Source organism: Primulina huaijiensis, chromosome 3 (genome assembly GCF_012295235.1).
Source record: "Primulina huaijiensis isolate GDHJ02 chromosome 3, ASM1229523v2, whole genome shotgun sequence".
NCBI lineage: Eukaryota > Viridiplantae > Streptophyta > Magnoliopsida > Lamiales > Gesneriaceae > Primulina > Primulina huaijiensis.
In genome coordinates this window covers 21,868,924-21,891,326 of record NC_133308.1, presented here as the reverse complement: position 1 = coordinate 21,891,326, position 22,403 = coordinate 21,868,924, and the positions used below count along the sequence as shown (strand labels likewise).

The following is a 22,403-nucleotide window of genomic DNA, read 5'->3' as shown; positions in this document are numbered from 1 at the left end:
AAAAAAAAAAAAAAAAAAACCCGCTGGAAAATGTGTGTTCCTGTCCCCAACCGTAGTCTAATCCAAATTCGTTCATTTCCCTCCTATTATCCTAAATTTCTCAGCTCACATGCTTCACCTTCACCATTTTCTCGCCCAAAATGCCTTCCTTCCCTCTGTATCGCAGCTTCTCTCCCTCTATTTCCCCCGCGACAACCTCCACCGCCGCCGCCACTACCACCCTATTCATTCAACCCCACTTCAAAACGCATCACAATCTCCTCCACGATTCTTCATTGCAGCAGCAGCATCTGGGAGCTCTGGCCTATGTAGAGTCCAACCATCGGTAGTCATCGATAGCCTCAAGGTTTTGCAATGGGATCGCCTTTGTGATTGCGTTGCTTCCTTTGCCGGTACTTCCATCGGCAAGGAAGCCACTAAGGTCTCTGCTCAATCTTAACACAACACCTACATATGATTGAAATGAATGTCACGCGGGTGTTTAACAGCTTCACCGATGCTCTTTTGTCTATTTTTTGTCTTTTTCTATCTGCAGAAGCAATTATGGAATTTGGATCGGACGTTCGAAGATGGCATGAGACTACTCGAGGAGACCAATGCGGCTGTTGAGATGCATAAGTATGGCGCGATGATAGACTTTACTGGCTTGGATGTTTCATCGGTATGATCAGATTTGTCCTTGTTTGTTTTTTGCTTTAAAGCCTATCAAATGGCTTCTCCTATAGAAGATTGGCTATGATCTTATGAGAAGCAAACACAAATCTCTGCAGTAATGCAATAATGAGAGTCTAATCTCTGAATCTTTTAACCTAGTTTTCAATATTCTCAGAATTGAAATGTTGGTAAAGTAGTAGTTTTCTGGCTGAAGGTGCAAGCTGCTATACGATGTGCTCACAGGGGTTCTCCTGTGAGTGGGAGTGAAGCAATGGCCCTCTTAGCTCTATTGCAATTTGCAGAAATGCTGCAATTAAATATTAAAGCTGCCACCAAGGAAGATTCAGCTTGGTATGGGAGGTTTTTGCCTCTTTCAGCAATGGTAATATCGTGACATTCTAATATAACGATTATTTGTTCCATCCCTAGCATCAGCATATCTTGTTAATTTTCTAATGGCATTGGTTTCTTCCTTATTTTGGAGTAATTTGATTGCAGATAGTTGAATTTGTGATAAATCCATCCTTGATTAAGTTTATAGAACAACTTATAGATGAAGATGGCTCGGTAAAAGATTCTGCGGTAGGTTCACAATGTTATCTTTGAATCCAGATATTTGGTTTTTCATTGGTTTCTCCTAATTTGAATCATTGATGTACACATTCAGAGTTCTGATTTGAGGCATGCTCGTGATCGTGTGCGGGTTCTAGAGAGAAAGGTTAACTTTCATTCTTTTCTGTTAGTCTGTTATGATTCATTAATAGAAAGTGAAAGTCATTGGATTTAAGACTGGATGTTTTGTTGTATTTCCTTCTTGAGTTCTCAATGGGTTGGATTGGCTCTATAGATGAAAGTGAGACTGTCTTTCATTTGGAAGTTTGCTGGGTCTCCAAGAAGCTGCCAGCTTACTCTCTGTTTCTTTCGGTCTTCTTTCCACAGTTATACCAGTTGATTGAAAGCATGATACGGAAAGAATTGAAAGAATCACCCACTATCGTAAGTTATTTTCCTTCCATTTTAGATATGAGGAAGTCTCTGTTCTCTCACCTGTAAGTAGCGCGAAAAAAAATCTATCTAATAATTATTCTTCTTTGATATTATAAAATATTAAAAACGTTCTCTTGTATTTTTAACTGCACAGGAAGCAACCAATATCGATGGCAGATGGTGTATAAAGTCTGAGGCTGATATGCATCCTACCTTTGAGGGGCTACTGCTGTCGAGGTGCATCAAATGCTTTAATTCTTTTATTTTGTAGTGCACACACATGGTTCTTTGTTTCTACAAACGCTTTATTCTCCTATTTTTATCTATTTGCAAACAGTAAGTGACGTCAATCGTACTGAAATTACTTTCCTCTACTTAGAACTTTTAAATTACCGACTTACACTTAGAAAAATCATTTGACTCTTATTTTGTGAGCTAAAATAAGGTGTTGTTTTAATATTATGCATCGACGGTTGTCTGACTATGAAGGTTAAATTGATATTTTAGATGTTATTGCTTAATTGTCTGGATTGCAGTTGCAATTTTGTTGTTTGGAAATGCATATGTTCTTATTTTTGCTGTTTCATAATGTTTCTGGGCAAGGCATTGCATCCCGAATTCATTTGTTGATCTAAGATTTTGGATAAGTTGATTTTTATAAATGAGTTATATCTCATCCTACAATTCTTTTAACCTGCTTATTCTTCTACTAAAAGCTTTCCCGAGAAAAATTATGCTATTGTGTAGTAATTTAGGTGCCGGAAACCTATTAGAACCTCTCGTCGCTGTTCCATTGAATGATGAGTTGCAGCAAGCAAGACTATCTGTGGCAAAGGCAGAGGCTGATGTTCTTTTGAAGATAACAAAGAAGGTTTGGGCCAATTTTGTGTTTATTTTTCTATCCTTACTAGAGACTAATAATTGTATTCTGTTTTCTATTTTTGTGTAGATGCAAATGGATCTTGCTGACATCCAACATTTATGCAACTGCATGATTCAAATAGATCTGGTGCGTAGAAAGTACCTCATATCATAGGATTCATATTATATCTAAGTCTAAGATATTGTTGATAAATTTGGTTATTTTAAATAAGATGTTAAATAGGATTTTTGATAGAACTAAATTTGGTAAGATATGATTTTTTTTTCTAATTTTTTGGGATTATTTTTCGGTATTTACTATTTAGTTGACACTTTGTACTAGAATTTGATTAAGAAAATTTAAGAAAAAAAATTAGGTGGGCTTCTTCTATTCTTTAGTACTTTATGGTATCAAGAGCCAGCTCAATATGAACTACAGGGCTGCGATGGTAAGCTCTGGCGACGGGTCGGCGGCCAGCGATGGCAACAACAGTTCCAGCAGTTTAGAAGCGGATGTTTCAGAAGGAATCTCTCAATCTCCTTCAAATCTTGCCCTAGCCGATAATTCCCTTCGAATTAAATTCATAAACTCAATGGCAATAATTATTTGGAACGGGCTCAATCCATGCACCTTGTGATCGGAGAACTCTTTGGTCACTGCACGTCTAATTAACTCCATGGATTCTCTCACTGGCAAATAATTTATGTTTCTTCCTACCGCTTGATGTTTGGGAGGTCGTTCGTGATATGTACTCCGACATGGAAAATTATTCACGGTTATATGGGTTGACTACTCGCATGTGGCGTATGTGAATTTTGTGAATTTGGCTGAATAATATTTTTATTCCTTACACTTGGTATTTATACAAGAATTACCAAATCTCCTATTAAAATAAAATATTCTATCAAATCTCCTATTAAAATAAAATATTCTGTTTCTATTAGGCTTAGAATCCGGAATCAGTTGTCAATAACTAATTCCGGATTTAGCAAATTTTCCTATTATAGAGTAAATAAAATAAAATCCTAAATACAAATCTTACTAGGAAATAATAGGAATTCTAACACTCCCCCTCAAGTTGATGCATAGATGTCGATCATGCGCAACTTGGATTTAAAAGAGTCAAACTGAGGTCGATGAAGATTTTTCGTAAGAATGTCAGCAAGTTGACCATCGGACGGGACGTACGGAATGCAAATTTCCCTGGTGTCAATCTTTTCTTTGATAAAATGACGGTCAATCTCGATATGTTTAGTCCGGTCATGTTGAACTGGATTATGAGCAATGCTGATAGCAGCCTTATTATCACAGAATAACCGGAGAGGAGTAGTGAAGGACATATGCAGCTCCCGAAGTAGAATCTGTAGCCACAATAGTTCACACACACCGTTAGCCATAGCTCGATATTCTGCCTCCGCGCTACTTCGGGCAACAACAGATTGTTTCTTGCTCTTCCAGGTGACCAAATTTCCCCAAACAAAAGTGCAGTAACCCGACGTGGAGCGGCGATCATGAACCGAACCTGCCCAGTCCGCATCAGTATAGGCCGACACATTCCGAGAGGAATTCTTGCGAAAAAGAAGGCCCGAACCCGGAGTACCCTTAAGGTAATGGAGAATACGAAAAACAGCCTGAAGATGGTGTGCATAAGGGTCATGCATGAATTGACTGACTACATTCACAGCGTGAGCAATATCGGGGCGAGTATGTGCAAGGTAAATGAGGCGGCCTACCAAATGTTGGTACCGAGACTTGTCAACGGGAACAGCGTTAGGAACGTCGCACAATTTCTCATTAGGATCCATTGGAACAGTAACAGGTTTGCAATGTAGGAGACCTGTGTCGCGAAGTAAGTCGAGAACATACTTGGTTTGGGACAGAGCAATCCCTTCAGATGAGCGTGCGACCTCCATCCCCAAAAAATAACGTAGGGGTCCCAAGTCCTTCATAACAAAGGTAGAACTGAGAATTCCTTTAAGCCTTGCTAACTCCGGAAGATCACTGCCGGTAAGAACAATATCATCGACATACACAATCAAAATCGAAACAAGACCCTGAGAAGAGTGCTTAAAAAACAGGGTGTGGTCCGATTGAGCCTGAGAATAACCGTGGGTAGTGATGACTGATGTAAACTTCCCGAACCAAGCCCGGGGAGACTGCTTAAGGCCATAAATAGCCTTACGAAGGCGACAAACGTGACCCGGAGGAGAGTCTGCAAGGAAGCCCGGAGGGAGCTTCATGTAAACTTCTTCTTCAAGCTCACCATTTAGGAAAGCATTCTTGACATCAAGCTGATAAAGGGGCCAATCAAGGTTAACGGCAAGTGAGAGTAGAACACGGACAGTATTAAGCTTAGCCACCGGGGCAAAGGTCTCCTCATAATCCACCCCATAAGTTTGGGTATAACCTTTGGCAACTAACCGAGCCTTGAAGCGCTCTATTGAACCGTCAGAATTATACTTGATTGTAAATATCCAGCGGCAGCCAACCGCATGCTTCCCCGCGGGTAACACGCCCACCTCCCACGTATTATTAGTAGTCAAGGCATCCATCTCCGACATAACAGCCTCCTTCCATTTCGGATCCTCCATGGCCTCATCGATAGAGGTAGGGACACGGGTAGTCTGTATAGCAGAGGCAAAGGCTCGATAGGAAGTGGAAAGGTTAGCAAAAGAAATAAAATTATTCATGGGATATAAAGGTGTCCTGGTACAAGCCCGCGTCGGTTTTCGCAGAGCAATCGGAACATCCAAATCAGTAAAGACCGGGGTAGGTAAGGGAAAAGATGTATTACCTGGATCGTCGGTCGAAGTGGAATCAGGCAGTGGTAGAGGAGTGGCATGACCTGAAGTAACGGCAGGAGGGCGGCGCCGGGAATAGACCTGAAGAACCGGGGCCTGGTCAGAGGGCAGGGTAGACACCGAAGAAGGTTGAGTTACGAAGGGAGTGGGTAATGGTATGGGAATAGGGTCGGGAAGGTCACACTCCCCCTGGGATGTAACCGAGTCGTAGTAAGGAATGTTTTCAAAGAACGAAACATCCATGCTAACAAAAGATTTGTTAGTGATGGGATTATAACATCTATAGCCCTTTTGCGTAGGAGCATAACCCAAAAAAATGCATTTTATGGCTCTTGGATCGAACTTGGAGCGAGTGGGGGATGTATTATGGACAAAGGCAGTACAACCGAAAACTTTAGGGTCGACGGAGGTAAAAGTGCGGTTCTGCGGGAAGTAGGAGTGAAACAATGTAAAAGGAGTTTTAAAGCGAAGGACTTTGGATGGTAGCCGATTAATCAAATAGGCAGCGGTTAACACGGCATCGTTCCAAAAACGAGTAGGAACTTTAGATTGGAACATGAGGGAGCGGGCAATCTCAAGTAAATGGCGATTTTTTCTCTCTGCGACACCATTTTGTTGGGGGGTGTCGGTACAAGAGCTTTGATGAAGAATTCCGTGAGAGATAAGGTATACCCCCAGGATGGAATTAAAGTATTCACGACCGTTATCAGTCCGCAGGACTTGAATATCGTTATGAAATTGAGTTTTGACAAAGGAGTGAAAATTTTTAAATGTGAGGGCTGCCTCAGATTTATCTTTAAGAATAAATACCCAGCAAAATCGAGTATGATCATCAATTAATGTTAAAAACCATCTTTTATTGGTATAACTCGGGACCCGAGATGGACCCCATAAATCACTGTGTATAAGGGAAAATGGAGCAGAAGGTGTACATGGGATGTGGTGGATAGTGAACATGGTGGTGCTTTGCTAATTGACAGATATCACATTGAAAAGAAGACGGATTTTTATTTGTAAACAAAGAAGGGTACAAATGTTTTAAATAATGAAAACTCGGATGACCTAATCGGAAATGTAAAAGCTTAATTGGACAAACATTAGAAAAAAAAAAGAGGCCTAAGTGTAAAGGTCGATCGTTAATTGGACCAGTGTCGTCTTCGTGGTGAAAGATGTAGAGGTCATTCACTCGTCTAGCATTGCCAATCATCCTCCCCGAACGACGGTCCTGAAAAACACAAACATCAGGGGAAAAGTGTAAGGAGCAATCTAGATCAGTGGTTAATTTACTGACGGATAGTAAATTGCAATGTAAATTAGGGACATGTAAAACAGAGGTAAGGGTTAAGGTGGGTGAGATAATAATGGAGCCTTTGCCAGCAATGGAAGAAAATGAGCCATCCGCAACCGTGACTTTATCACGACCCGAACAGGGAGTATAAGAAGAAAACAACTCGGAACATCCCGTCATGTGATCGGTGGCACCGGAGTCTATAAACCATGGCCGATGGTGTAAGAACGAAGCTAAAGCTCGAGGGATGTTACCTTGACGAACATGGGAAGTCGATGAGGAAGCAGGAGTAGGCTTGAGGAGACTCAGCAATTGATGAATTTGATCAGCGGAAAAAGTCGTAGGGGCAGGCGTAGAAGACCGTGGAGAGGTTGTAGTAGCCACAGCGACACCTTTTCCGGTAGTCTTTGAGCTCGATGGTAACTTTGGGGGCTTGCCATGTAGGGCCCAACACTTCTCCCGAGTGTGCCACGGTTTATGACAGTAATCACACTCAAAATAGTCAGATTTGCCCGATTTCCGGGAGTCATTGGTTCGAACTTTGGCTGGGGCAGGGGCCTGGGTAGCCATGGCAGAAGGCTCGAAAGAGGCGACGTCGGGGCCAAGCATGACCGTACGGCGGCTTTCTTCACGACGAACCTCGGAGAAGACCTCCCGCGGAGTCGGGATAGGATCCCGGCCAAGTATCCGACCACGAACCTCATCGAGATCCTTATTAAGGCCAGCAAGGAATTGGAACACACGGTCTTTCTCGATCAATTTGAGGAACCGTGCATGATCCGCAGAGCACTTCCATTCAAAGTCATAGTACAGATCGCATTCCATCCACAAGGCCATGAGATCGTTGAAATATTGGGTGACAGATTTGGATCCTTGCTTAGCATCCCGCATCTTAGTAGTCACCTCATAGAGTTGAGCCGAGTTCCCAACATCTGAATACGTATCCTTGACAGCGTCCCACAAAGCTCGTGCTGAAGGTAGAAACAAATAGGAGCGACCAATAGAGGGCTCCATGGAATTGATCAACCACGACATAACCATGGAATTCTCAATCTCCCACGCATTGTAGGACGGGTCGGTTTTGGCAGGTTCAGTCGTGGTACCATTGAGGTGGCCAATTTTTCCTCGTCCTTTGATGAACAAGGTGACCGATTGGGACCACTGCAGAAAGTTGGTACCATTAAGCTTATGGGTAGTGATCAAAAAATTGGTGGAAATTTCATTCTGGTTAAGATTGGTGGAAGAGTGGCCTCCACCAGTGGGTTTTGTGGTAGATTCGCCATCAATCGGAGTGCTCGGGGAAGATGAATCAGCCATATAGCTTCCAAAAAGGAATTCCGAGTTGCTCATAATAGAAGAGCAATCGGAAAAAAAAATGTCGTAGGGTTAAAGTATCGGATCGATTATAGCTCTGATACCATGTGAATTTTGTGAATTTGGCTGAATAATATTTTTATTCCTTACACTTGGTATTTATACAAGAATTACCAAATCTCCTATTAAAATAAAATATTCTATCAAATCTCCTATTAAAATAAAATATCTCCTATTAAAATAAAATATTCTATCAAATCTCCTATTAAAATAAAATATTCTGTTTCTATTAGGCTTAGAAGGAATCAGTTGTCAATAACTAATTTCGGATTTAGCACATTTTCCTATTATAGAGTAAATAAAATAAAATCCTAAATACAAATCTTACTAGGAAATAATAGGAATTCTAACAGCGTATATACCAAAGCAATCAAGCTGTCACCATATATTATAATGAGATGATGTTGATTTGGCAAGATTTAGATTTACTTGATGTTGAAGAGTGAGAGAGCAGTAAAGATAGTGCTCGGTTTAAAAAAAGAACGGTATTCTAAAACTCGGGATAGGAGGCGCCTAGGCGTCCACCCGACTGCACCGAAAAGGTGCTAGGCTGCTAGCCTAAGCACTCCTAGGCGGGTCTAGGCGGTCCTAAGCGTTTAGAGTTTTTTTGGGAATTTTTGTTTGGGCTTTTAATTTTAGAAAGCCTAATTAAACCATAAAGAATTATAGGTTTCTACTTTTAATTTTCTGGTATTGAAAGCCCAATTAAAACCACGATTTGTTGGTCTGCGTTTGCCCTAACATATCACTCTTATCTTTTTTCTCTGCTTATTCTGCACACATAAGAAAATCGAACCAAATATTAAAGGTAATTTTTTTCTTTATTTTGATTTCTCTTGCATTTTCTATTATCCTGACCGCCTTAAGCAGAAGATGCGTCTTAAGCAGAAGAAATAAGAGGAATAGACTAGGTGTCAATTGAATTTTAACAAAGTTTGGGCTGAAATTTATTCTAAGAACCATTACAAGTCTTTTGATACTGTGGAATCCGCTTAGCATCTTCTAGTCCCCACCTAGGCGGCCTAGGTTCTAGGCGCTAGTCTGGAGCTCGATTAACGCCGAATTTTAAAACCTTGAAAATGAATGTAAAAAAGTTGAATGTTTGTCTTCCTTGCAAGTTTAAACAAGGATCTTGATGAAGTTCGAGGTCGCATCCTTGGCAAAAAACCTTTCCCCCGCATTCATGAGGCCTTCTCTGAAATTCGGCGCGAGCAAGCACGCCGCCATGTAATGTTGCCGCGATCGGATGACTTGAGGGCAGAAATTGATGGTTTGGCCTTTGTTGGTAAAGGCGGTGTCTCGAATGGAGACCGCAATGGAGGTAAACCAAAAATATGGTGTGAGAAATGTAAAAAGTTGCGGCATACAGTGGAAACTTGTTGGGAAATTCATGGTAGACCTGCTCTTCTTAAAAAGAAATTTGGAGGCTCCAATCGGGCTGGTGTGCTCTTCAAACAAGCAGTGACGACTCCGGGCAGCAATCTTCTCTTTCAGAATCGGTTCCTTTGACAAAGAAACAACTCGAGCTCCTGTCGAAAATGTTCAAATCTAAGCTAGGAAATTCCAACCCCTCTTGCTCCACTCCCAAAATAGGTATATCTTCCTTAGCAAATGTTGCAAATTCGATGTTTTAACACCTTTTGGATTGTAGACTCTGGCGCAACATATCACATGACTAGTAATTCCCAATTTTTTTCCTCCTATGTACCATGCGCCAGCAACAGAAAGGTTAAGATTGCTGATGGTTTGTTTGTTGTTGTTGCTGGCAAGGGCTCTATTGTTATTTATCCTCTTTTGACTCTTAAAAATGTCTTGCATGTTCTTTTATTGTCTTATAATCTTCTTTCTGTCAATCAGTTAACTCTTTATCTACGTTGTCGTGTGATTTGCTTGTGTTCTCATTGTGAATTTCAGGATTAGGCCTCGGGGACGATGATTGACAATGCTAGGCCGGATAATGGCCTTTATATTTTCAACGCTGATTCTTTCCTTGGCCAAAAAGACCAGAAAACATGTTCCATCTCTACTTCTAGGAGTAATGATGTTATGTTATGGCATTATCGTTTGGGACATCCAAATTTAATTACTTGAAACAGTTGTTACGAAAACTCTTCATTAATAAAGATATTTCTTCATTTCAATGTGAATCTTGTGCATTGGCTAAACATCATAGGTATGTGTTCCCATCTCACCTACACAGAGTGGGGTCCGTCTCGCATAGTCACTCAGTCTGGGAAACATTGATCATCTCATTTAGTGATGATCATACTCGTATGACCTGGATATTTCTTTTAAAAGATAAAACTGAGGTTGTACATATTTTTCAACATTTTTTTAACATGATTCAGACTCAATTCTATACTGGGATAAAAATATTTCGAAGTGATAATAGAATAGAATTGTTAATCATGTATTAGGAAACTTCTTTGCTGAAAAAGTGATTTTGCATCAGAGTTCGAGTCATCATACCACTCAACAAAATGGTGTAGCTTAACGAAAAATAGACACCTCTTTGAAGTTTCCTGGGCCATTAATTTTTCAACTAAAGTTCCCAAACATCATTGGGTGAAGCTATTCTTAACCGTTTACCTTCACGGATCTTGAAGCTACAATCTCCTGTTAACATCTTTCAAAAATGTTTTCCTATTACTCGCCTCATGACAAATATTCCCCTAAAAACTTTTGGGAGCACTGTATTTGTTCATAATCATGCTCCCAACCATTGCAAATTGGATCTTAGGGATCATAATTGTATATGCGTTGGGTATCGTGCTAACCAGAATGGATATATATGTTTTGATCTAGTCAACAAATGTTTTTTGTCTAAATGGATATCATTTTTTTTGGGGTCAATCTTACTATGACATTCATCTTCAGGGAGAGACATCGTGTGATGAAGATGAATGTATTAGTGATTCAAACCTAATATTTGAATTTGTAATTAATGATAATTCAGTTGCACCGTCTGAGATGGTAGAAGGAAGTGGAAAATTCCTCAAGGGTCTGGTATATACTAGGAAAGGTCAGGCAAAGCAAAGAGAGGATAATGTCCTTCCACAAAGCCATGAACCAGATCCAGAGCCAAATAGAGAAACGCACAACGAGACCTCATCTGATCCTGATCAAGGTATGCCCAAGTCAACATCCTCTAATTCCATCGACATTCATGTTTGCTCTGAGAAAAGGTACTCGGTCATGCACCAAGCACTCGTTGTCCAACTTTGTGTCTTTTAAAAATTTGTTACCTTTTTTTTTCGGTTTTATCTCTCAAATAGATTCTCTTAGTATCCCGAATAACGTACATGATGCCCTAGTGATACCTGAATGGAAGGAAGCTATTTTTGAAGAGATAAGAGCTCTGGAGAAGAACTCTTTGCTTTGGAGAAAGTCGAACTACCCAATGGAAAATCCGTCGTGGGGTGTAAGTGGGAATTCACTACAAAATACAACTCCGATGGTTATTTGGAAAGATAGAAAGCTCGTATGGTTGCCAAATGTTTCACTCAGACATATGGAGTTGACTACTCTGAGACATTTCTCCAGTGACGAAGCTAAATAAAAATCGAGTTTTATTATTTGTTGTTGCCAATCTTGATTGGACTTTGAATCAACTAAATGTAAAAAATGTCTTCTTATATGGTGACTTGGAAGAATAAATCTATCTGGAACCTCCCCCTGAATTCACTAATCAATTTGGATCGAAAGTGTGCAGGTTGAAAAAATCTCTCTATAGAGTGAATCAATCTCCCAGAGCGTGGTTTGAGAGGTTTACTAAGTTTGTTAAAGGCCAAGGATACAGCCAGGGTCAATCTGACCACACTTTACTCACAAGAAAGTTGTCCACTCACAAGATCTCGGTACTGATTGTTTATATCGATAATATAATATTAACAGGAGATGATAGTGATGAGATGAACCGGTTGAGGAAAAGTTTGGCCACAGAGTTTGAGATCAAAGATTTGGGGCACTTGAAGTACTTTCTTGGAATGGAGGTAGCAAGGCCTAAGAAATGAATTATGGTGTCTCAACGAAAGTATGTATTGAACCTTCTTAAAGAAACAGGGATGAGTGGATGCAAACCCTAAGACACTACAATAGAGGCGAGTGGGAAATTAAGAGAAATTAAGGATGGTGTCCCGGTCGATAAAGTAAGGTACCCAAGACTAGTTGGATGATCGATATATTTGTCTCACACACGACCGGACATTGTCTTTGTTGTAAGTATGGTTAGTCAGTTTATGCACTCACCGTATGAAGAACACTTGGAAGCAGTGTATCGTATTATTATATATTTAAAGGGTACACCATGCAAAGGATTGTTCTTTGAGAAAAGCGAAAAAAGGGAGATTGAAGTATACACAGATGCAGACTGAGCAGGTTCATATTGCACTTTCTTATGGGGGAATCTAGTAACTTGGAGGAGCAAGAAACAAAGCGTTGTTTCAAGAAATAGTTCAAAGGCTGAGTTCAGATCCATGACTCAAGGTGTATGCGAGGTTCTTTGGCTGAAAAGATTTATGGATGATTTGAAAATAACAGTAAAACTTTCAATCAAGTTATCCTGTGACAATAAGGTTGCTATCAGCATTGTTCGTAACCCCTTCTACGTGAAAGATCCAAGCATATTAAAATCAATAAGCATTTAATAAAAGAGAAGCTAGAAGAAAAAGTGCACTCCATTTGTTCAACCACGTTACAAGTTGCAGACGTCTTGAGCAAAGGTCTCTCAAGACAACTCTTTGAAGACCAAGTCAGCAAGTTAGGCATGACTGATATTTTCACACCAACATGAAAGGGAGTGTTGATAAGTTTATTTTAAAGAGGATAATATATAGGATTTTTGGTAAAATTAAATTTGGTAGGATAAGATTTGTTTATAATTTTTTGGGATTTTTTTTTCCTGTATTTTCTCTCCTATTTAGTTGAGATTTTGTAGTACAATTTGATTAAGAAAATTTAACAAGAATAATTAGGGTTTCTCCTATTCTATTGTTACTTTAGATACATTTGCGGTTACTAACCATAGTCGTCTCTTTATCGATTCTATTTTTCTTCTCGGTCCTCGCTCTAATGAAATGGTGCTTTTTCACTGTTGCAATGCTATCCATTTATAAAAATCTTACATTCTTGAATTGGATAATGATTGTTTAAAGTATAACATCATTTAGAGCGTCATCTTCAGTCTTGAATTGAACTTTGATATGCTGATAAGCTGGATAGTTGGCAGAGCTGATGCATCAGAGTATTGTATACAGGGGGGATGTTATGATTTTTTATGCCCGTGCCCTTAGAAATTGTCAAATCACACTGTTGGATCTTAAATCAAATGTTTTTTTTTTTTGGTTTCCAAGAAAAGGCCTGAAAATCGTGACCCTTGTTTCTGTAAAAAGGTTAATATCATAATCCATATCAGTTTTGGAATTCCACCAAATGTTTTTAAATGGAGTTATTTCTTTGCATTTCTTTATTTAGAATTAATTTTTTTTATTTTTTTGTACAGATCAATGCCAGAGCACGATATAGCATTTCCTTTGATGGTTCATTTCCTGATTTGTACATGCCATGTGATGAAAATGGCTTTATTGATACAGAAACATCAGTGGAAGACAAAATTTCAAAACAATCATTTCTCACTCAAAAGAAATGGACTTTATATTTGCCAAAAGCTTATCATCCATTGCTGCTTTTACAACATCGGCAGAATATGCAAAAGGCTTTGAAGGATCTTAGTAATGCTAAATCTGTAAGTCATGATTTAGACTTACCTTTGAAACTTAATATGCTAAATCTGTAGGTCATGATTTAGACTTACCTTTGAAACTTAATTAGTCGATGTTGACATTAGCGTTTCTGTGGATACATAACAGTGCAACAACACATGCCTAAAATATTATGGTTTGATTTTCTGTCCATGCTGCTTGGACCTTCCCCCTCTGGCATAGCTGAGTGAAAAACTTTGATCTGAAGACCAACTTAATTGTGCAACAACACGTGCCTAAAATATTATAGTTTGATTTTCTGCCCATGCTGCTTGGACCTTCCCTCTCTTGCATGGCTTGGCACCAATGAGTGAAAAACTTTGATCTGAAGACCAACTTTCTATGGATTCTTATTGTTTTTTCCAAGGTTTTAGGATCACAAAGGATTAAAGGACCCATTATAAGTTCATCAGTATCTAAAGAAACGAGGTACTGCAGAGTCATTGGGTTCGGTGTCGATTTTTTTAACTTTCCGAGGATGATGCTTAGGTGATTTATAAGAAGGTATAATATGTTTAGATGTTAATGGTATCAAAACCACCGAGGTAAAAAGTTAAGTTTGGTTTGCTAAGATGAACTACTCACTAGTCACTAGCTTGGTACCTCTCCAGTTGTCATCACTAAACTGGTTTTAGAACGATACAAACATCTGTAATTTATACATTGTCTCAATTTATTTATTTGTGGATGGGAGGACGTATTACCTTGTGCTAATGATAAGTATTATGCTCTTTTAATATTTCTAACAAGCTTGCTTGCCTCAAAAAGTTTATGTTAATTGCTATGTTTTAAATTCCTGCCAGGAAATTAGTAGGAAAAAACGGCAAGAAGGATATGCAAAGTGGAAAGAAACAATCAATACGAATTTATCGTCTCTGGAAATGCAGGTGAATAATAGTTAATATGATATTGGTGTTACAAGCAATAGAGTTCGTGGCATTTATTATGTAACTGCTATTAAACTGACCCTCTTTGCTTCAGGTTTCTATGTTAAAACAAGCTCCACCCATCCCCTTCGACATATTTGTAGAACAGAATAACAAGGTTCTTATTATTACTGGCCCCAATACCGGAGGCAAAACCATTTGTTTGAAGACAGTTGGGTTGGCTGCAATGATGGCAAAATCTGGTTAGCTTAGAATTTTTTGTTTCTACTTTCTTCTACTCATTAGCTAATGAAATGCGTCATCTTATGATTCACCTAAGTCAATGAGTCAGGAAACTCTAAAAAAATTACCCTTTTTTGCAAGCATCGTTATCTTCTCATAGATTAATGCTCGTTTAGATAGTTCAGTGATTGGCATTGGAAAATAATATAGTCGATGAGTGCTTGACATCTTCAAATGCATCAGTAAAAAGTAAGATAAAATCCCACCCCCACCCCACCCCAAAGAATAAAAAGATTATTCATTTGTGCATTTGTATTGGAGAAAAGAAACATAACTGAAATTTTTGAAGTTTAAACTTGTAACAATATAGGAAAGGGACAAGAATTGATACTCATTTTTAATAAACATAATTTTGTTCATATACCGTATTTTGATCTGAAGGTGGTCGCTGATGAGAGATATTTTGTGATAAATTTGTGTAGATTTGGCTTTATTTAGTGACGGAAGTAGATGAACTGCATTGGAAATTTTATGGAAATTAAGTTTTGTAAACACGGAGGAAGAGGTCTAATCAATGTAAAAGGTTGGAGATGGCTTCTTATACTAACATGAAAGAAGATCCAAATGGCTGATCCTAGGTAAATAAGGGTATTGGGATACTACTGTCATGTTTGGTTGAAAACATGCTGTAATGTTACTGGTCCTCTGGCCAAAAATGACTATTCTCTACCTGGTGCTCATATGTCCAAAGTCTACTGTGACTTTAAGGAAAGAAAGGTAATGGAACTTATGGAGATTGTGCTTTATGGCTTATTAACAAGATATTGGGAAACGATGACTGGATTTTGGAGGAGCGACAAGTTTCCTTCTTCAAAATATGATCTTATATACTGATATGAAAAAAATGTCCTAATATTGTTGCTTTAATGGTTTACTGATGGTGAAGTTTCAAGAATCTCCCAGAAGAAAGAAAAAAATTGTCAAAATTGCATTTGGTTGCATTTCTAGTTTATTTTTTTATCCTAACTTGTACAATGTTAAAATTATCTTTCCATAATATGAAGGAAAAATTGCAGGTCTGTATGTTTTGGCTTCAGAACCAGCGAGGGTTCCCTGGTTTGATTTTGTATTTGCAGACATTGGGGATGATCAGTCCCTAACTCAATCTTTATCTACCTTTTCTGGCCATCTGAAACAAATTAGTGTAAGCCGACATGACTCTTATTTTATGACATAAGCATAATCAGAAAGTGCTTAGGGGCACAATTAGAATGCATAGCCTTTATGGCCACCTATGAAATAATGGGTCTGCTATCAATAAGATCTGTGCATAATATGTGAAGCTCTATATTGCTCGGTGATTGGCCAAAACTGGAGCAGATAAGTGAATTCTCTTTTTCTCTAGAGTCAGACCTAGGTGTTTCTATAGCAGCTTTAATCAAATTGAAAAAATGAGAATATGGTGGTTAAGTTTTTTTAATGAATTTATGTTAATATTCTTTAGTAGAAGGCTTAAACTGTTACTTATATAATTTTATTGTCATCCTTAACCAATTTTTGCCGTTCCTTTTCCCTGATGAACACATTTTGCTTTTCCTTCTCTATACCTTGCAGGAAATCAAGTCCCTCTCAACACGTCTGTCTTTGGTGCTCTTGGATGAAGTATGGAACTTCAATAATGTATTTTAATGTGTTTACTCCTCCTTGCAAAAAGTATTTTTTTGTTCTATATCACGATTGCTGTAGTTTTTTGTAGTATGTGAAATAGAAAATGGTTTTTCACTGGCCTTTTTTTAGGACATTAAATGGGGGATTGAGGATAAAATTCTTATGATATTTCCATGATAACACTGATGTTATTTCACTTTCAACTATTCAGGTAGGTGCGGGGACTAATCCTCTTGAGGGTGCTTCCTTGGGGATGTCTTTACTGGAATCTTTTGCTGATTCTGGTGCCTTGTTGACTATAGCTACTACTCACCATGGAGAACTTAAAACTCTCAAATACAGGTAGCTTGTATAAGAAAGAATTACTAAAATGATGCATAAAATAATATTATTTAACATGGGGCTTATTACTTTAACAATTATAGCAATGATGCCTTTGAAAATGCTTGTATGGAGTTCGATGAAGTGAACCTGAAGCCCACCTACCGGATTCTTTGGGGAGTACCAGGTATTATCTTGTTTTATGAGATAAATGGGCTGTTGGTTGTATGATAATTGTTAATTGTAAAGATTCTGGTATTATGGTATGTTATTTTGTTCGCCATGTTTAACGACTTGGCTTCAAGACTTCAGTGATCTTGTAGAAGCAGCTGCTAGCTGTTAAACGCGATTGAACGCTGGGATTCTTTCTAACTGTAGGGCGTTCGAATGCAATCAATATTGCGGAGAGGCTTGGGATGCCTGCTGAAATTTTGGACAATGCCCGTGAACTATACGGAGCAGCTAGTGCAGAAATTAATGAGGTATATACAACTGATTATGCTTACATATCCAGATTGTTGCTATACAGATGGCACTTCTGTGACCATATAAACTTTTCTTATTTACTAACATGAAGTACACGCGATCGATGACACTAATTATATATAATATAAATTAAAATATATATATAGAAAGTTAAAAATTTAGATTAATATTAGCATTTAATTTGACATTCATGGTTATTGACACATTAACCTAAGAATAAATTATGTTAAAAAATTAAAGTTGATAAAAATAAAAATAATATATTATGCAATTTCCATATATGTCTTATGATATTAAATTTTAAATATATCCCTAAGGAGTCTTTCTATTTATGTGGATGATATGATATTTTTTCAATTGGACAACTAAAGTTAATTAAAATAATTATCAATATATTTATTTTTCAAGAACAATAGTTATATTATAATGAAATGAAAATCTAAATTTAATATTAACAGATATAAAATAAATAAGTCAGATGTAAATTTAATATTATCCAAATCAATTCGTTTAACTCACATTCACATTAACAATAGAAAATAATCATAAATAAAAAAACTTAATACATATACTTTCCTAATAAAAAAATTTAATACATATATTCTCCTACCTAATTAACTTATAATTATTTCATTATAAATCAATTAATTGTCATATTACTTAAATAAATATTTGAACCAAATTATTCTACTTACATTCTTTCAACTCAAATTTGCACATATTTATCTGATTCAACAAAAATTCACAGCGACCAATATTTTTCTACATTGGAACAATAAAAAGACATACAATGTTATATAATAACCATATTCAATTGCACATACCAAAATCTTTTTAGTCAGGAAGTCAATTTATTAAAGAAAAATAACAGAAGTGAATGAGCTCAAAATATATTATGTTTTTTCGTTCAAATTAATTGTTTATTGAATTTATTTAGTTAATGTTTGATTACTTTTTTGTCAATATAATTGTCATTATATATGTGTGTGGGAATAACTCTACAAATGCAAATAAATTGTCATGGCATCATTGTTATAATTAAGTACTATTTGATAATATATAATTATGGGGAGACTTAAATAAAATAGAATCTATGAGAGGAATTAAACAATTAATAATTCAATTTATTTTATTTATTATTAGAATTAGTTAGAAAAAACTAATGAAAAAATTAATTGATTTTTCACATATTTCTTTCTCATTTAAACAGCTTTATAAAAATATTTTTCTAGTATCATATCATATAATGTGTGTGATGAACGATTCTCTTCATTCACGTTTTTATAGATACTTCTTATTCAGATTTAATAATTTTTTTATTAATAATATTTAAATTCACAATTAAATTTTGGATCATAAAATATGTGTTCATGCATTTAGAAATTAATAATTCGACAAAATAAATTTGAAAATTTTTGATTAAATATAATTTTTCTTTTAATTTATTTATTTAATTTAAAAATAATAATAGTGATTTTACATTTTTTTTGTTTTTTAATTTGTTAATATATTTAATTCAGAATTTATTTGGATGGCTCTTCATTCAAAGTATTCAGGTAATTTTTCATGGGTCTTTCATATACATAAGTTTTTGAATTTTTTTAAAATTGAATTACGTTATAATTATTTTTAATAATTCATTGAGTTTATTAAAATGATAATGAAATAGCCCAATAAATAACCTAATTAATTTAATTTAGAATTTAAATGAAAGTCAAGAGTTCGATAAACAACATAATTAATTTAATTTAAATGAAAGTCCAAGAAAATTATTAAAATGAGAAAAATAACTAATACTAATATTAAGTAAATTTAATAGTTTTTTTTTAAAATTAGCTCAAACATAAAAGAATATGGAGATGACTTACTTTGCTACATACAGACTAAAATAAAAATATAACTCAACCTTATTTTATCACACTCGTTTACAATTGGAAAAAATTTTCATATTCCGCACTTTTATAAGTATATAGAATGAAATAAAATGTTTTTAAAAAAAAGATATAGAATGTAATATGCCATGATTAAATATTTCAATGAATAAAGACGATGGGAAAAAATAAAAAACACAAAGCCATAACCGTAAAATGTGGCTAATTAGTATTAATTATTAATTAATAGACAAAATGTGAAAGTATCACATGTGTCAGTTGATAATGGGAAGAAGTAAACATATAAAGGGTAATTATGTCCGTTCACAATTTGAAAAAATTTCATTATCTTGTTGTTTGTAACTACTGAATGTTCAGGTCTATGTAAATTAAATTATGAAACTGATCCCTGTATTTGTTTTTCTCTAATTTTATAAAACACATTCCGTTTGACAAATTCTTGCAATTTACGTAAGTGCAGGTGATAGTTGACATGGAGAGATTCAAGCAGGAATATCATGAACAAATTCACAAAGTGCAGCTCTACTTGCGGTGAGAATCTTTTTGCTTGAAAAAGTTTATTAAAGTTTTGGACTAAGTCATATTCTCCCCTCATACTTTGACTCAAGTAGCATGTAAAGTTTCTCGGTGGGTTGTCTCAAATTAGTTATGATTACAGATATCACAAGGAGAACTGGGTTAGTACAACTGTCTTATGAGGTCCTTTGGATCCAAATCCTCCTGTCCAGAATTCAATAAATTTTCTAAATTTTGTTAAATGACATGTATAGTTAGTTATACTGTACTTTAGCATTTCATTTTGAACTGCATAAATTGATGCTGTGACTCTACAAAGAAGTGGCATCCTTCTGTTGTTGTTTGATATCTGTACAAGGTACCGGAATTGTATAAATATTTTTTTTTGGTATGGCTGGCTGGTGGTTAGTGGAGATGTTTTGTATTACCAAATATCTTCACCGTGTGATTTGGTCATGTTCTGATAAGCCATCTGTCTGGGATAGTTGTCTGATTTGATTGGGAAAGCATAAAAGTATCGGGCCACCATCCTAATATTAGAATATTGGTCACTGATCCAAAGCATAACAATTTCTTTCTGATAGGCTCTCAAAGGAACTTCATCAACGTCTGTTAGTGACGCAAAACAGGGTCGTGGAACATGGTTTGGAGCAGAGACAAAGGATGATACAAGAAATATCGGAGGCTGCTGCTTCAGCACGGTCAGTGATTCACAAGAAAGTTAGGCAATCTCGATCAAATCCGACTCTATCTCCCCTGCAGAGAGAAGCAAACAAGGATATCCAAACTTCTACCGTCAATAATCATCATTCTACCTTGGAAGAAAATGTAATTTCTTCAGTAACAAAGACTCCAACAGAAGAAAACGCTACTTCTACGACAACTGAGATTCCATATTCCAAAGAGAATAACAGGCGTTTACTTACAGGTATTCAAATTCTAAAATGACTCGTCTTTTCAAATGCAAAATTTAATGCTGATCATGCTTTTACCTATTTTTATTCGGTTTCAAATCTCCCAATTGTTTTTAGTGCCATTGTTCCATTTTGTATATTGTAGAAAAGAAGTTTAAGCTGCCAAAGATTGGCGATACGGTGAATGTTCTGTCTCTCAACAAGAAAGCAACGGTCATGCAATTGGATTCATCTAAAGGAGAAATCATAGTTCAAGCAGGGAATTTGAAGTTGAAGTTGAAATTATCTGATATTACGAACTAGCTAGTCATCTAAGCATTTCCTTCCCTCGGACACCTTCAATGAAATATGCTTATTTTACGTTGTTCCATCTTCATATACTGGTTTACCAGTCATGCTTTCTTCCTTGCAACTGTATCTTATAGTAAACCTTAATCTCCGTGTCAACTTATTTATCTATTTTGCCTGGCAGCCAGACTCAATTCGTTTGCATTTGTTGTAGCTTAATCTGAATTCGGCTGAGTCGGTAATGAATCTTTTTAACACACCACGGAAACCAATTCTTAAAATCTTCTTGTCCATTTCAGCAGCAGCATTATGTTCGTACAAGCTTTGTAACACATTTGATGTCGTCAGTTTCTCTTAAAGTTTGCTATTTCTAAATTTTTACACTTGTTGATTGTTGTTAATAGTCATATTTATTCTTTCGTGAGCTTGTTTGTATAGATCCTTTTACTGGCCAGCGTATACATAACTCAAGCTACAGGCTAAACTTGAGCAAATCCTCAATCCAAGAGCTGTGCCATTGTATGTATGTTGTAATCCACATCCACCTTAATATTATTGTGAGGCCCGGGGCCGAAGAGGGCGGGGGGTGATCGCCGGTGCCATCAGTTGCACGGACAATGAGCGGCTCCTGGCAGGCTTCTAGGTGGAGGGAACATGAATGAACCGATCCCACACAGGAATGAGAGGGATTCCGAGACTGTTCAATGTAATGGATTGTACAGTTGAAGAGGGGTTAAAAAATTTGATTTGTACTACTCATACCACGAATGTGCATCTTCTTTTCGGTAGCTCATCACATAAGAACTCCAAAGTTAAGCTTGCTTGACTTGGGGCAATTCTTGGATGGGTGACCTCCTGGGAAGTTTCTTAGGGTGCGTGTGAGTGAGGACATAAGCACGCTGAAAAGACTCGTCTTGATACAGTGAGGACAGTCGTCGAATTTGGGGCGTTACAATTATGATGAAAAATTATAAATATTTTGAAATGATCAATTACTTTGAGATCTTGTGATGTTTACCAGGCCCACTTTTGGGGTTTCATTTCTGCTCTTGATCTATGTCCTAACAACTGACAGATTTAAATTACAATATCCAAGGAAAAAAAGTTGTAATAATGGTATGGCTACGAGGTGTATAGGGTATATTATTGTTATCCTAAATTTGACCATTTTGATTTTGACCATGTCCTGCTATCCTTTTTCTTTCCCCAAAAGGAGTATTAAATATTATCTTTTTTTTTATTAATCCACGAAATATCCCATCATTACGTGTATTGGTTGGGGTAGAGAGTAATTGTTGTTTCCTTGGGGGTGGTATCTATCGTATCACAAAACGAATCCCTGGTACGTGGTCCATTCATTTTGTAATAATTCCCTTGTTCCTTTCTTGGAGGCAGCACTCTCTCTTTTTCCCCTATCACATGTTCTCCATTTCTTTCTTTCATACCTCAGGCCCTCTTCTTTAAGTTCCATCAAATTTTAATTT

At 36.8% G+C, this 22,403-nt stretch overlaps 1 protein-coding gene across 7 annotated transcripts; it reads left to right on the top strand.

Moving 5' to 3' along the window:
- The first annotated feature begins 56 nt into the window (after positions 1–56).
- LOC140973734 (uncharacterized) lies at positions 57–21,113 on the top strand. 7 transcript variants are annotated; one of them, XM_073436761.1, is made up of 21 exons: positions 57–421; positions 536–661; positions 869–1,036; positions 1,153–1,236; positions 1,322–1,372; positions 1,594–1,650; positions 1,796–1,878; positions 2,389–2,512; positions 2,591–2,650; positions 10,944–11,093; positions 13,467–13,709; positions 14,529–14,612; positions 14,707–14,854; positions 15,911–16,038; positions 16,449–16,496; positions 16,714–16,844; positions 16,928–17,010; positions 17,202–17,305; positions 19,662–19,732; positions 20,302–20,645; positions 20,777–21,113. In XM_073436761.1, exons 1-21 carry the CDS (start codon positions 110–112, stop codon positions 20,932–20,934), a joined length of 2,757 nt encoding a protein of 918 aa, XP_073292862.1. In that variant the 5' UTR covers positions 57–109; the 3' UTR covers positions 20,935–21,113. The 7 variants fall into 7 exon arrangements, with proteins under 7 accessions (XP_073292862.1, XP_073292860.1, XP_073292861.1 ...); XM_073436759.1 differs by having other exon boundaries at positions 16,449–16,514; XM_073436760.1 differs by having other exon boundaries at positions 15,899–16,038.
- The last annotated feature ends 1,290 nt before the right edge of the window (positions 21,114–22,403 follow it).